The sequence below is a fragment of the Danio rerio genome, chromosome 17, assembly GCF_049306965.1.
Source record: "Danio rerio strain Tuebingen ecotype United States chromosome 17, GRCz12tu, whole genome shotgun sequence".
Classification (NCBI taxonomy): domain Eukaryota; kingdom Metazoa; phylum Chordata; class Actinopteri; order Cypriniformes; family Danionidae; genus Danio; species Danio rerio.
Genome location: NC_133192.1, coordinates 23,933,375 through 23,947,198, shown reverse-complemented (window position 1 = coordinate 23,947,198; position 13,824 = coordinate 23,933,375). Strand labels below are relative to the sequence as shown.

Below are 13,824 nucleotides of genomic sequence, written 5' to 3'. Positions count from 1 at the left end.
AAACATTCTAGTCTTGCACTTTAACACGGCCACTCTAGTTCAGGTCACAATTCATGGTGTAAACAAACCATTAACTACTACTATTACACACACTACTAGTTTAATAAACTACTAATTAACTGCTCAATTTTAACGTAATAGTTGGGTTTAGGTTTTGGGTAGGATTATGGTTGTATATTCAAAATGGCGGTGACACTTAAGCTCCAAAAATGCCAATTTATTACATCTAAAAGAGGCGAGGCAGTGGCGCAGTGGGTAGTGCTGTTGCCTCACAGCAAGAAGGTCACTGGGTTTCTGGTTCGAGCCTCGGCTCAGTTGGTGTTTCTGTGTGGAGTTTGCATGTTGCCCCTGCCTTCGCGTGGGTTTCCTCTGGGTGCTCCGGTTTTCCCCACAGTCCAAAGACATGTGGTACAGGTGAATTGGGTAGGCTAAATTGTCCGTAGTGTAAGAGTGAGTGTGTGAAAGTGTGTGTGGATGCTTCCCAGAGATGGGCTATGGCTGGAAGGGCATCCGCTGCGTAAAAACTTGCTGGATAAGTTGCCGGTTCATTCCGCTGTGGCGACCATGTGGAGACACATGGATAAGAAACTAAGCTGACAAGAAAATGAATGAATTACATCTAAAAGGCTAATACAAGGCTTGTATTTTATCAGTCTTTTTAATTTAAAAAATGGCATTATTGGAGCATTGGTGTTGCCGCCTTTTTGAATATATATTTTGCTCTTTTTTCTGTTTGCCTGAGCCCCCAGCTAAAATAACGTGCATGCTTTTGTACGTTTTTTTCATAGGATTATGGATGTAAAATAAAATCATACGTTGTAACTTCAAATAAACAGCTAATATCTTAATAATAAGCAGGTAATACACCAATAGTTAACAGCATGAAATGTGACCTACACAGTAAAAAATGCAGGGTTCCACACAATTCATTCATGTTGTCCCAACGCAAATCAATTAAGTTAACTTAACACTTTAAAGTTATGTGGATTAAACATAAAAAATAAGTTGTCCCAATGAAATCTAAAGCATTGTGCTGATTCAGCTTATTTTAAATAAGTAGCAAAAATATATATGTACATTTTTTTAGTGTAGCGTTATCTGAAAAACAGTTCGATCCACTTCAAATGTTGACTACTGTTCATAGTTTTACTGTAAATGTGTTTAGCAATTACTCTCACAGTTATACTTAATTCAGGAAAGACTGGTCAGCAAGGCTCTAAATGCAGCACTTTTGTATTTAATTATAATGAATAATATTTTTTTCTCTTAACACAAGTGTAAATTGAAGAGAAAGTGCTCTTGTGTCATCTACTTTGTATCATTGGGATATTATAAAAAATCACTTGCTGTTAAAGCATTTAACCTGTAAGCAAACATCCTAATGAATAATAATAAATCACCCAATTAAATATCATTGTTCCTAGACATTAAAGAGATTCATAACACAAAGTGTAATTACAGTGTCAACAGATTTTAATTTGATTCATGATGTTTATTATAACAATTTTCATACTCCATTATTTTAGCTATACTAATACGGTAACATATGCCTGCAGTGTACACATCACCAGGTAGAAAGTTGTCTTCAATTGCATGATCTACAAATAAAAATTCCTTTCCTTTTTTTTGGCTACATTTACATAAATAAAATACACCACAGCCATATAAAACAACCAATTTAAGGCACCCATACTTAGCGGACATTTTTAATCCAAGCAGTACTGCCTGCACACTCTCTTTCCCCATGTGGAACTCATAAATTAAAAACAAATGAAATCTGTGAATGTTTTGGCTCACTCTACAACAAAAAATATCCATCTATCATAAACTGGTTAACTCAAAGTTTTCACCATTATGTGTGGGAAAACACAAGTTCTGTTACATGATTTATCATGCTTATAATAGTCTTTTACAATATAAAGTTTTCATTTTTATTTTCCTGTTGGTGCTTGTAATTGTTATGTAAAACCATGGCTCCACATTTTAATGGCAGAGTAACCTCTGCAAATACAGCTTCCACAGTAAAAGATGCAGCTTTTTATTGTGTACAAAATTAATGAAAGCAGTTAAATACACTAATGTCTGTACACCTCGACCCCCCCAAAGCATATAGGACTATAAACAAGGTAAAAGAAAGCGAGAAAATGCAAACTCCTCCTCGGTCTTCATGGAATATCCCTGCTGTGCAACTCTCCACACAGTGCTCTGTGTTAATGTCCAAGCAACGAGCCAATCAAAGCCTGTGGTCAATTCAGACTCCAGTATACAGAGACAGGAAGTAGATGTACAAAAGGAAGATGGGATATATGAGGAGGGGTTTCTTTGTTTTGAATTCATCACCGACGAGTAAAGAAGCAGCACTGTATGCAGCCCAGAATACTCCAAAAAGCTAGAAAACAAACAGATCATATTTTTTTGCATTGAATACAGTTGTTCCCCATACAGACAAACATTTGATCACACTCTATTTTAAGGCACATTTCTCACTATTGTTAAAGGATTAACTATGAATATTCAATAAAATTCTATGAATAAAATCGTTATTAAGGTTCAAGAAACCCTCGAGTACTTTTTTTGAGATTTTAGCAGATTTTTGTGTGTTGAGCATCAGTTAAGACAATGTTAGCACCTGTCAGCTTTAATTGTGAGGAAAGCTGGAAAATTTGGAGCTTTTGTCAGCTAATTTCATCTTCCGGGTTTAGAATGATTTTTGGGGCGGGATCAAAATCAGTGATGTACGGCAAAACTGCAAGTGCAAAGATGACGCAACGGTTTCTCATTATTATTCATAGCAGAGTTTTCTTATCCTATGAGAAGATCCTATGCTTCTTCATGACTCCGCGTGCTTTCCAAAGCCAAGAGAGACCTGCCAGTGCCAAGCTGTGAGAGCCTATGTTGATGACTGGGTGAGACCGCATCCACTGACCCATGGCACACAGTATTTAGCTGCTCATGAAGGGTCGTTTGTGTTTGTTTCCATGATCCACGGGGTTTGTTGCATGTTTTTTCCACACGATCCTGTCAGAGCCAATACAGCAAAGCTGTTTGTGTGCAGTAAGCATTTTTTTTTTGGGAGAGCAGTACAAGTATGGCGGAGAATGGCGGACTTTGTCCTTTATCAGTGAAGTTCGATCACATTTAGACACATCGCCGTGCTGCTGTGTTCCCCTAAATCCTCCAGATTACCAGCAGGGCTAAGTGTTGAAATAGGCAGTGCAAGTGGTGCTCGCTGCAGAGCCATTTGAGGAGAGCTGAGCTCCAGCGAGGGGGAGCTTAAGCTTGAGCTCCACCTTTTTTGCACTTCTTCTACGAGTGATGTCACTGGGGGTAGGGTTAGGGGTGGGGTTGGTGTATGCATTAAAACAGCTTACAGGAGGAGGAGCGACAGCTCATGCTGCCCCTCGCTGGAGCTCAGCTCTCCTCAAATGGCTCTGCAGCGAGCACCCTCTCGAATTATTTTTATAATGATATAAATTGTGGTTGTGTGTATATGAAATTACAAATGACAAATGTAGCAGGGCATTAAATTACTATTTTTTTCTTTGAATTTAACTTTGTAAACTATAAAATCACGTGTCTTCTCACGGTTTGTGTCTCATTATGTGAGCTAACTGGCAACAGTTGTTCTCGACCCTCTCCCCTGCTCTGCCGGCCACGCGCCCTCCTGTCTCTGATCGCGGAACTCCACGCCCATTATGATGCTTTTTTTTTTTTTTAATTCTGAGGTAGACTTGAACCAAAAGTGGGGGATGTTATGGCCCTTTAGAAAGTAGTTAGGTTTTGGATTAGGGATGCATGATTAATAAAAAAAAAAGATTGTGATCTCGTTTCGACCCCTCACACAATCTAATTCTAGCATCTCTACAACTCAGCCAAATATATTAGCATATAGAGGGTTTTACAAGTCTTCACATTGTTTTATATAGGTTTCTCAGCCATGTGGACATCTCCAAATGGTGAAAAGGAGTCTGCATATTGTATTTATAAGGTATAATTCACCCAATTTTAAGATCTGTTTTCATGTAATGACATATTCGTGGTGGCAAAATCACACAAGAGCGGACCATGAGCTGTGACAGAATTATGAATAGTTGTATTCTGATGTGATCACTTTACTGTGCATTAACGACTAGGACATATTTACAGTCTATTGAAGTCCACTGTTCCAAGCCTATACAAAATTTTTCATTTTAACCAACAGTAGACCTATACATATATGTTTGAGAAATAACAGTAATAATAGCCTAATATTAACCTTTATTTTACATCTACAGAATTTTGAGAACATTGTGATCTTTATTTTAAACAAATAAAAAATCATGATTCTCATTTTAGCCGGAATCGTGCAGCCCTAGGGATGTACTAATAAGCCACTAGTTAATAGTGGAAAATTGGTATTTGAACTAATTTCTCACTTTATATTTATAACTGTGTTTATATTTGTTTTCTTTACCTTTATGAGTGTAGAGACTACTTCAAATCCCCCGATGACCAGAAGAAGCGGAGCTATTACAATCAATGGGAGCAAAGAATAGCCAATAACTCCAAGCACTTGCCCATAAGATACCTATTTGGGGAAAAATGTAATAATTGAAATGTGGGCACACCTACTCAAAAATCATATGTTGTCTGATGCTTTACGAGATCAAATAAATACCTCTCCACCCAGCACTCTTGCAAGAAGGAAAATTGTCAATGACCCAAATATCCAGATTGTAATAATCCAGGAAACAACCTGATTGAACAAAAAGGGATACAGTTATTGTTGAGTAATTAAATAATCAAACTGACATATGAAAAATACTAAAGAATTTCAGATCTGCAAAACATAGTATACAGTTGTATAAGTGTGATAATAGTTTTCAAATGAACGCTTAATCCTCAACTGGTTGTCACACTGTAAAAACTCTTATTAATTTAAATACATTAACAAATAGATACAGAATTTTTGTTCTCACCAAAGAAAAAAATATATAGATAATTTGGAATATATCTGATTTTCTTGCAATTGTGAGTTTACATCTTGCAATACTTTGCTTTTAATAGAGTTTGTACCTCAAAATTCTTAAAACAAAAACAAAAACAAAAAAAGAAAAAAGCTAAAATGTCAAGAGGTGAACTCAAAATTGAGTGAAATATTTTGTCATAAATATAAAATAAGAAAGCATTACAAGCATAAGCATGCAATAAATTGTTTTTATGCCGGAAACAAGCTTCCATAAATATTAAGTTAAAAAAATACACAAATTCCAAGAAATCAATTCATCATGGCACATTAAACAGACTAGGTTGATAGACGATTGGGTTGGGTCGATAGACAATGCCATCGCCCATCGCCGTATACTTTACATCACGATGCTGAGCCAGTATTCCAATCCACCGTCCCGCCCCCGTTGGAAACCCAATCACGAAAAATACACTTAGACATCGTTTACACTAATACATCCTAGTTTTAAAATGACATTTTAGAACAAAAATGATCTCCGTCCACACTGGCATTTAGCTGGCCTTTCTGAACAGCCCTCCTTTAACACTATACCACCGAAAACGAACATCACGTCACCAATTACACAGACACACGGTCATGCACTCGTCTGAGCTCCAGGCAGCCAGCAAAATCCCAGAGAGCGGTGCACATCGGACAGTTTATCAAGGATGTACCACTGAATCACTTCTCACTATATATTATATATAACACTATACACTATGTATAGTGCATACATATATGTATAGTGCATACATATATATATATATATATATATATATATATATATATATATATATATATATATATATATATATATATATATATATATATATGTATATATATATATATATTGTTAAACGTGATATTTAATTAATCTCGTCTCTATCTAACGACTCTTCTCTTTTGAATCTATCAGGTAATGCGTCACAGCGTCAGTACACTGCTCCAATCTTTCGTTCTCACGCTTGTACTTAGTAATTTTAGCGGAAAGCTCAGATGCTGTTGGTTGGTTCCTGTGTGTTGTGCACCTTTTTTACCGACCAAGTTTGTCAACGCCATTATAACAACACAGATGACTCTGCCTCATCATGCCAGAGTTCCGCAGAAAAAAATTATTGACAGGTGGTAATCTGTCTGCAATTTATTTGTATTTATTTATGATTTGGTTAAGGGTAAAACATAGACCATGTGGGTCAGGTAGTTGAAATGGTAGGTTACAAATGATTAGTTCATTATGAATTAATAAATTATTCATAAATAATTAATTCACCGCTGCCTACTACAACAATGCCTTCATCCAATGTGATGTTTAACATTAGACATCGTACTATGCCACAGTGGTCGACATCACCCAACCCTAAAACAGACATTATACAGGGTTCAAACAAATTTTTAATACTAAAATTCCATGACTTTTCCATGTTTTTTTTTTTTCAAAACTTTCAAGTAAATTTTCATGACTTAATGTTTCATGCAATGTCTACATATGCGAGGTAAATGAAAAACAATGCATGTAGAAATGTATTACAGCATGTCGTAAAACATGCAACGATCCATTTAGTTTCAATTTGTTTATATCTATGTAAAACAGATTTAGATAATGCTTACACCACACAAATAATATGAATATGTGATTGCCCAAGGACAGAAAAGATGTAAATAACCTATGTACAAGAATACAGATATCAGTTTTCCATGACTTTTCCAAAACTTTGTGGGTTTTCAGTTTTTCCAAAAAAAATTCCAGGCCTGAAAAATGCCATGTCAAAATTCCATGACTTTTCCCGGTTTTTCATGATTGTATAAACCTTGATTATGAGAACTACCTTTAGAAGCCCAAACAATTTCTTTTATTTGCATGTTCCTGAAGATACAATTTCACAAGCTTACAATCTACGGCAATCCATTTAGCATTTCTTCTAAAAGTCTATTTACACAAAGATCACGGGTATAATCATGCACAGAAACTTGTGTCTCACCCGGAACTGTCCATAGATGGAGATCATAGAGAATAGCAGGACGACAGCCAGGGGGCCCCAAAAGTCAGGATTGTCCCTCACCACCTGTCTGTTAAACCCCAGTGAGGGCATGGGCATCAACACACACCTGATCTTGTAGTAGATGTCCTTTAAATCAATGTCCAGCTCCTCCCTGCACAAACACACAGAATCAATAACAAGGCTCTAACTTCCAAATTTAAATTTAAGCATATGAAGCAAATTACATATAACAGTTTTGATGGTATGTTAGCCTTTATTGCACAACATTCATTTTACTCTCTTAAAAATGCTATTAACTTAAATGCCATCTACTCACATCTTACATTTATTTTAATTTTAATTTCATGCATCACTTCACTCTTTAAGGGGGAATTTCCATGCAGACCCCAGTTTTTAAATTTTATGAAAAAGCAAAAATACATTTTCTTGTATTTTGAATTAAAGAAGTTCATTATTAATACATATTTAGCAAACATATTTTCAAGCAGTTTCAGGCATCTAAGGACTTTTCAAACCTTGAACACACTGCAATGAAATGCAAGCATTGCCAAGGATCTTTCAAGGATTTTCAATCACTATCAAGAATTTTCAGCAGCCGTGCGAAGAATGCACTAAATACAACCAGTGAAAGCAGCAGTCACAGAGTCCCAAATACTCACAGGAGTGGTTTAGTGTCCTCTGATTCTTCTTCTTCCACCTCCAGCAACCATCCGTAACCCCTCTGCCTCAGGAAAGTGGTGGCATAGGTGTCCCGGTTGGATTCCGGGCCCATATTTAGTGTGATATCTGGTGCATCGATGGTGCCGCTGAGCTCTGGTGGATGAAAGATTGTGTTAAATTATCAAAAACAATTTTCAGCAGAGATGAATGCAAGTATGTCAGGGTTTTTTTTCTACTTAATTTCTGTCACATTATAGGAGTTAGTTTTTATTACCAATGCTAGGCATGAGACAATAACCGTTTTCAAGGTATACCGCGGTTTGGAAAACTCAAGATTTTAAAACTTTCTATTATACCGTATGTGTAAGATTTCTTTTTAACTTTTTTTTTTTCTGCTGGAGGGTCTCCAGCAGAAAAGATCTTTAAACATGCCATTTAAATTGTAAAATAAATCTGTGTTTTTAAAACTAGTGAAGACACCAGAAGTCAATGGTTCATTTGAATTATTTAGCCTGACATGTTTACTGCTCCAAAATACTTTAAATCTGTCGAAAAACTAAATATTTTGTTTTCAAAAGTGAAAAAAATTTTATTCAGACATTTAAAAAGAATATATTTTAGAGCAGTAATCACAATACCGTGATACTGTGAAACCGTGATATTTTTGTCCAAGGTTATTACACTGTCAGAATTATTTATATATATATATATATATATATATATATATATATATATATATATATATATATATATATATATATATATATATAATTTTTCTAATTAAATGTGAATGAAAAAAAAAGTCTGAGAGACTTACAGTCCTATATTTATTTTAACAAATCACAATTTTCAAAACTGTTTTTGTCTACTCAAAATAGATTTTCTTTTTTTGAAAGATTTTTCATTGACAGAGGAAAAACTATTTTGTTAAACAACACGTCTAAAGCAATCTATTAAAGGTTGTAATTCTATTTTTTACTGTCTCATTTTCATTCATGTCAAAATAGACAAAAAACTAAGAAACAAACAAATAAATAAATTATGCTTAAACTGTAAAACGTGTTCTGATTTCAGCTGGATTGTGACATTATGGTTTTTATCCAGTGCCTAAATAAAATGAATTTGTCAACAATGGCACTAAACTGAATTAACGTGGGACAGAAGTGAGCAAATTACTGATACTAACGTTACTGTCTTCTGTAGAACTACTGTGTCTAAACTTAACTCATGTAAGAATTGATCAACTCTACACAATTACGCTACTGTTTTTGAACAGCTTGAAACTTGATTTGGTCGCATATTTGATGCGGTTTACACAAATGATTATTAATTTCCAATGTATTATTATAAATCTGTTTTAAATTAAACTGAATTTTATATATTAATATATAAATGTAGACAAATACATTAAAACAGCTGACGACCATATCATATTATCGAGCCCAGAAAACAAGTCATGTCAAAATAATTAAAAAGACTAACAACTGAAGTACACATATTAATCAATATACATCATACACGCAACACACACATAACACCAACAGCATTTTAACATAAGCCTGATTTTGTTATCAGCTGTGTGGATGCTTTGGGGCCTTTAACTAGTGTACCTTCAGCGTCCGTCGAAGAGACGAAGGTAAAATCTCCGTTGGTGGGAGAAAACTGCATGGCTGACAGTGATTACAGCTCGGGCTTCGCACACAATCTCACACACCGTCGCCGAACGCGCACCTTCACACCATTGCCACGTTTAACGATTCCTACCGATCAGCTTTCGGACGCGACTGCTGGCTCAAAACAGTCATGGAGGAAGCAGGAAGTGCAGAAAAACACAGACGACACGTCAAATCCTGGAGCGGAGCGGAACGGAGAGTCACGCGCTCCACCCAGCGCTAGAAACGAGCAGCGACGAAACACACATAAATCACAGCACCACCCCCGTGACGCTTCAGCAAATCTAAACATTTAGAAGACAGTTATTTTATGCATGTATTTTTCAGAAAGTGTATATTTGTTTCTGATACAGGCCCGGCGCCAGGAAGTCAAAACTGAGGGGCACTTTAAATCCATAAGGAGGCACTAGACCTGGTGACTGATTTTGGTCTATTGTTTCTTTCATTTAGTCTATTTATTCACATTTATTATTACTTTGCATTACTGCCTAAGTTACTGGCCTAAGGCAGTAATATAGGCTACGTTTTAATAGTAATAACAATATACAGTTTCGCTCCTTTTAATTGAGCGCCATCTAGCGGTCACATAATCTAATGACTAAATATTATGACAACTTGTTCAACTTTTATAAATATATATATATATATATATAACTTGACATTACTTTTTTTTCCCTCACCACCACACTGGTCTTTTTCCCAAGACAAAATTTTGTTGTTGGAAACTGTATTTTATATACTTAAATTTGACTTTTGCATGCTAAAAGTACTTGAATAAGAGACGTTTTACTTGATTTTGGGTCATTAAAAAAACTCCCTATGATGTGTGTTGCCTATACCTGCTGTAGTCAACCTCAATCCTACTGTAGGTTGACATAAAACCAAAACACCCATTCTTGTCTTAGGAAAATTTATTAAGCAAATTTTAAAATAACAGTAGGTTCATGACATTTTAAATACATAGTATAATTTGCTGGTTTTAAACCTACAGAATAATAATAAATATAGTTATGAAACAGCCATAACATAACCCTTATGTCTTAGGACATCTTTGATTAACTTTTTATTACCCACACCAAATGTTGACTAATGAAGGTACATTTATAACAACCATTTATTTGTTAGACTACTGTATTGTCAAACCATGTTGCATACAAATGCATTCAACAGACAAGACAGTGCATTGCTGTAGAGGACAAATAAAACACGAGACAGGTGTTTAGAAAGAGTATAGTTTATTTAGTTTGACATGCAAACAAGACAAACTTTCCGAAAACATTATAACGCGCGCGCTCGTGAATATAACCCGCGGTTGTCTTCAACTGTTGTCTTCAATAGTCCTTCTTTGCTCAACAGCTTAGCTGAAAAACAAAGCAAAACATTACAACAGTCAGACAAAGAGCAAAGAGCATAGAATCACCAAGAGGCGACACTCTACAATTTTGGAAACAATAACGCGCTTTTTGAATAAATAAAAACAAAGCAGCTGCTTTACATCGCGACAGCAATGAGATCCAATGGACGGCCGATCGATTTCACATAAAAATGGCGGAATCGGGGGCTGTTGCTCTTGTTCATTCTAAGCTCTTTGCATAAAGTTAAATCATAACAGTTACCATGGTGTCTATTTCAAACTATAGTAAACTAAAGTTTGAAACTATAGTTTAAAATAGACGATGAGTGGGCCTCGCTACTCCCACCCACCATAACCCTGGCAGCGAGGTCCCACTACCGGCCCCCCGTGTTTCCCTGAGGGTCCTCGGGGGTTGTTTGTTCCCTGCCTAGGGCTCAAAGGCCACCTCGCCCCAGGGAGTGCACGAGAAGACCGGGCGCCAGGCCGTGCCAGTATTTACTGGATGTTGCTCGGCGGCACATTTCGAGCAACAAACACGTAATATTCCTTGCGATGTTACGTTTATGTACGCAAACCACAAGGAACTACAGCACAGACGGGACCGAGTGAAGCTTCACGAAGCGGACTTCGTGAGATTGGCGTGGCTCCACTCGTACCCGTCGGTATTGAACTCACCTTGGTCAAGTACAAACAGCAACACCGAGCGAACTGACATCGCTGCTAGAGAGCACACGAGCTTTATAGGAGCGCAGATGCAAATTTTTACAAGGCACGTCACTGCTGTCTCGTTGTCATGGCGAGCGCTGAAGAGGGTTCACCTGATTGGAGCATACGGACTCTGGAATCTGCGTCACGCGAGTTGCCGTCTGCCGTACACAAAAATATATTAAATATATTCAATATATATTTTTTACATTTTTGGTGCTGTGTTATATTCTGGGATGCAGTAGAATATGGAGACAGATTAATAAAATTGGGTATATGCCGAGCTAGTGTTGTTCCCATATACTTATAAACTTCCGGTGACCAGTTATTGTGAGTTTTTTTTTCCATTTTATACGGTTCCTTTTACAGCATTCATGTTGTAATGTAATTAAAATACATTCAGTTAAATAAACGTTGGCATTCAATAAGTTGTTCGCCCGTCAGAATCGGCAGGATATACTGGGGTAACTAAAATAAATGCTCATATTATAAAGACATGGCGGGGGAATGTAATTTAATGCAGTGCTTCTAGTACAATCTGAAACAAACTTCATATCGGATATTCCTCAGCCAGTGGAGATCGCTGATTTTTAAAGAAAACAGACCTTAAAGACGTGCAGATTTTTCCTTTGGCATACAGTTCGCCGGAAGCGCTTAACCCAAGTTATTGGCAAATTAAAAGTCCTATTAGCATGCTTCAGCATATACCCTAAAATCCCAGAATGTCTTTCGAAAAAGAGTAAGGGTTTAACCCCGGCATCCTGGCCAAATTTACCCACTCGCCTCTGTCCATCATCATGGCCTCCTAACCATCCCCATATCATAATTGGTTTCATTACTCTGTCTTCTCTCTTTGTGGTGTGAGGTCTTGTGAAAAATGGCTGCTGTCGCTTCATCCAGGTGGATGCTACACTGGTGGTAGATGAGGAGATTGCTACCCAATAAATACCAAACTAGCTAAATTAAATAACAATATTTCCCCTAAATGCTCATTTTGTACTCAATACCCAAACATTGTATTCTTTGGTTACTCTCTGAGTGTAGATCCTTCTCATTGTAAATTTATTATTGATTTATTGCTTTTTTTAAACAAAATTTTACATCCATAAATGTAAATTTTCAAAATTTTCCCTTACTTTTTATTTTTAAAAAGGACTTTGAAATTTATGTGAACTCTTTAAAAGACTCTAACAATTACACTGCATTTAAAACGCTTTCTTAGTGTAAATCATTTAAACTTGTTTAATTTGCTGGAATTCTATTTATGTAACCCTCTTTGTCTCTTTGTTCATATTATATCTTTGTAATGTTCTTTCTTGCATTAAAAAAAATGAAAGAGTAGATGAGAAGATTCCCCTTATGTTTAAAGCGCTTTAAGTGCCAAGAAAAGTGCTATAGAAATGTAAGGAATTATTATTGTTATTATAAAGCACTGTTCATCATGATATAGCCATTCTCATAATTCAATTGCTATGTCATATATTTTAAAATATTTAAATGTGTGTTCTGAAGGTTATTGGAACGACGGGGGTGTTAATAATTAATGACAGAAAGAATTTTCAGTTTGAGTGAACAATCCTTTATAAAAACAACACTAATCCTTTATACAAACAAACCCCCCCCCCCCCTCTGTTCTGATATCTTTATTATTTATATTCTTTACTTCAGTTTCCACTTATTTAAATACATTTTTGTCCTTTTGTGTTGAGTTTGTGTACACGATTCATTTAGAGCAAACCAGTAAAATACAGTAAATAACGTTAAATAAATAAATAAATAATAGTAACTTAAAATTAAACTAAGCTAAATTTAAGTAAAAGTCGTTTGACAACTGATTTAAAAAAATTGTTGTTGCAGTTAAATCCATCTAACAACAAATGAACTATGGTTTTGCTTCACTAACTGTAGTGGTTATATACAAAAGGGAAGCATTACAAAAAAACCGTTTAATAAATAGTTTATTTTCTTTAACTATATTAATTAGTACTTTTTTCATCAAATTCTAAACTGCATATTTGGTATTATTTAACGTAGTAATCACCTATTGTCAGGGTTATTATATATATTATATATATATATATATATATATATATATATATATATATATATATATATATATATATATATATATATATATATATATATATATATATATATATGTTTTTTTGTAGTATTATTATGCTTTAAGCAACATATACAAGACCATAGAACAAACATATATAGTGTAAATCATCTTAAATAATTAAATACAATTTTTACAACTACAAATAAGCAGGACCTTTACATTTAATTAAAAATATATTTATTTTAGATACTTCCGAGGATGTGGACATCTTTGTCCCGCCTCTTCCATATTTCTACTCTGTGATTGGCTATCTGTGGCGTGCTGACCAATAGGGTTCTTGTGCAATGACGTCATATTTTTGCCGCTAAAGTCGAACCACT

The 13,824-nt window shown here is 35.4% G+C and overlaps 1 protein-coding gene across 2 annotated transcripts; it reads right to left on the bottom strand.

The window, feature by feature from the left end:
- Positions 1-1,455: 1,455 nt before the first annotated feature.
- yipf4 (Yip1 domain family, member 4) lies at positions 1,456-9,468 on the bottom strand. Of its 2 annotated transcripts, none has more exons than XR_012392670.1 (6): positions 9,258-9,468; positions 7,647-7,800; positions 6,967-7,138; positions 4,658-4,735; positions 3,439-4,567; positions 1,456-3,251 (listed from the first exon to the last, which is right to left on the bottom strand). XR_012392670.1 is itself a non-coding variant. In NM_212891.1 (6 exon segments), coding segments are annotated over 6 exon segments (714 nt in total). In that variant the 5' UTR covers positions 9,316-9,446; the 3' UTR covers positions 1,472-2,251.
- Positions 9,469-13,824: the final 4,356 nt, after the last annotated feature.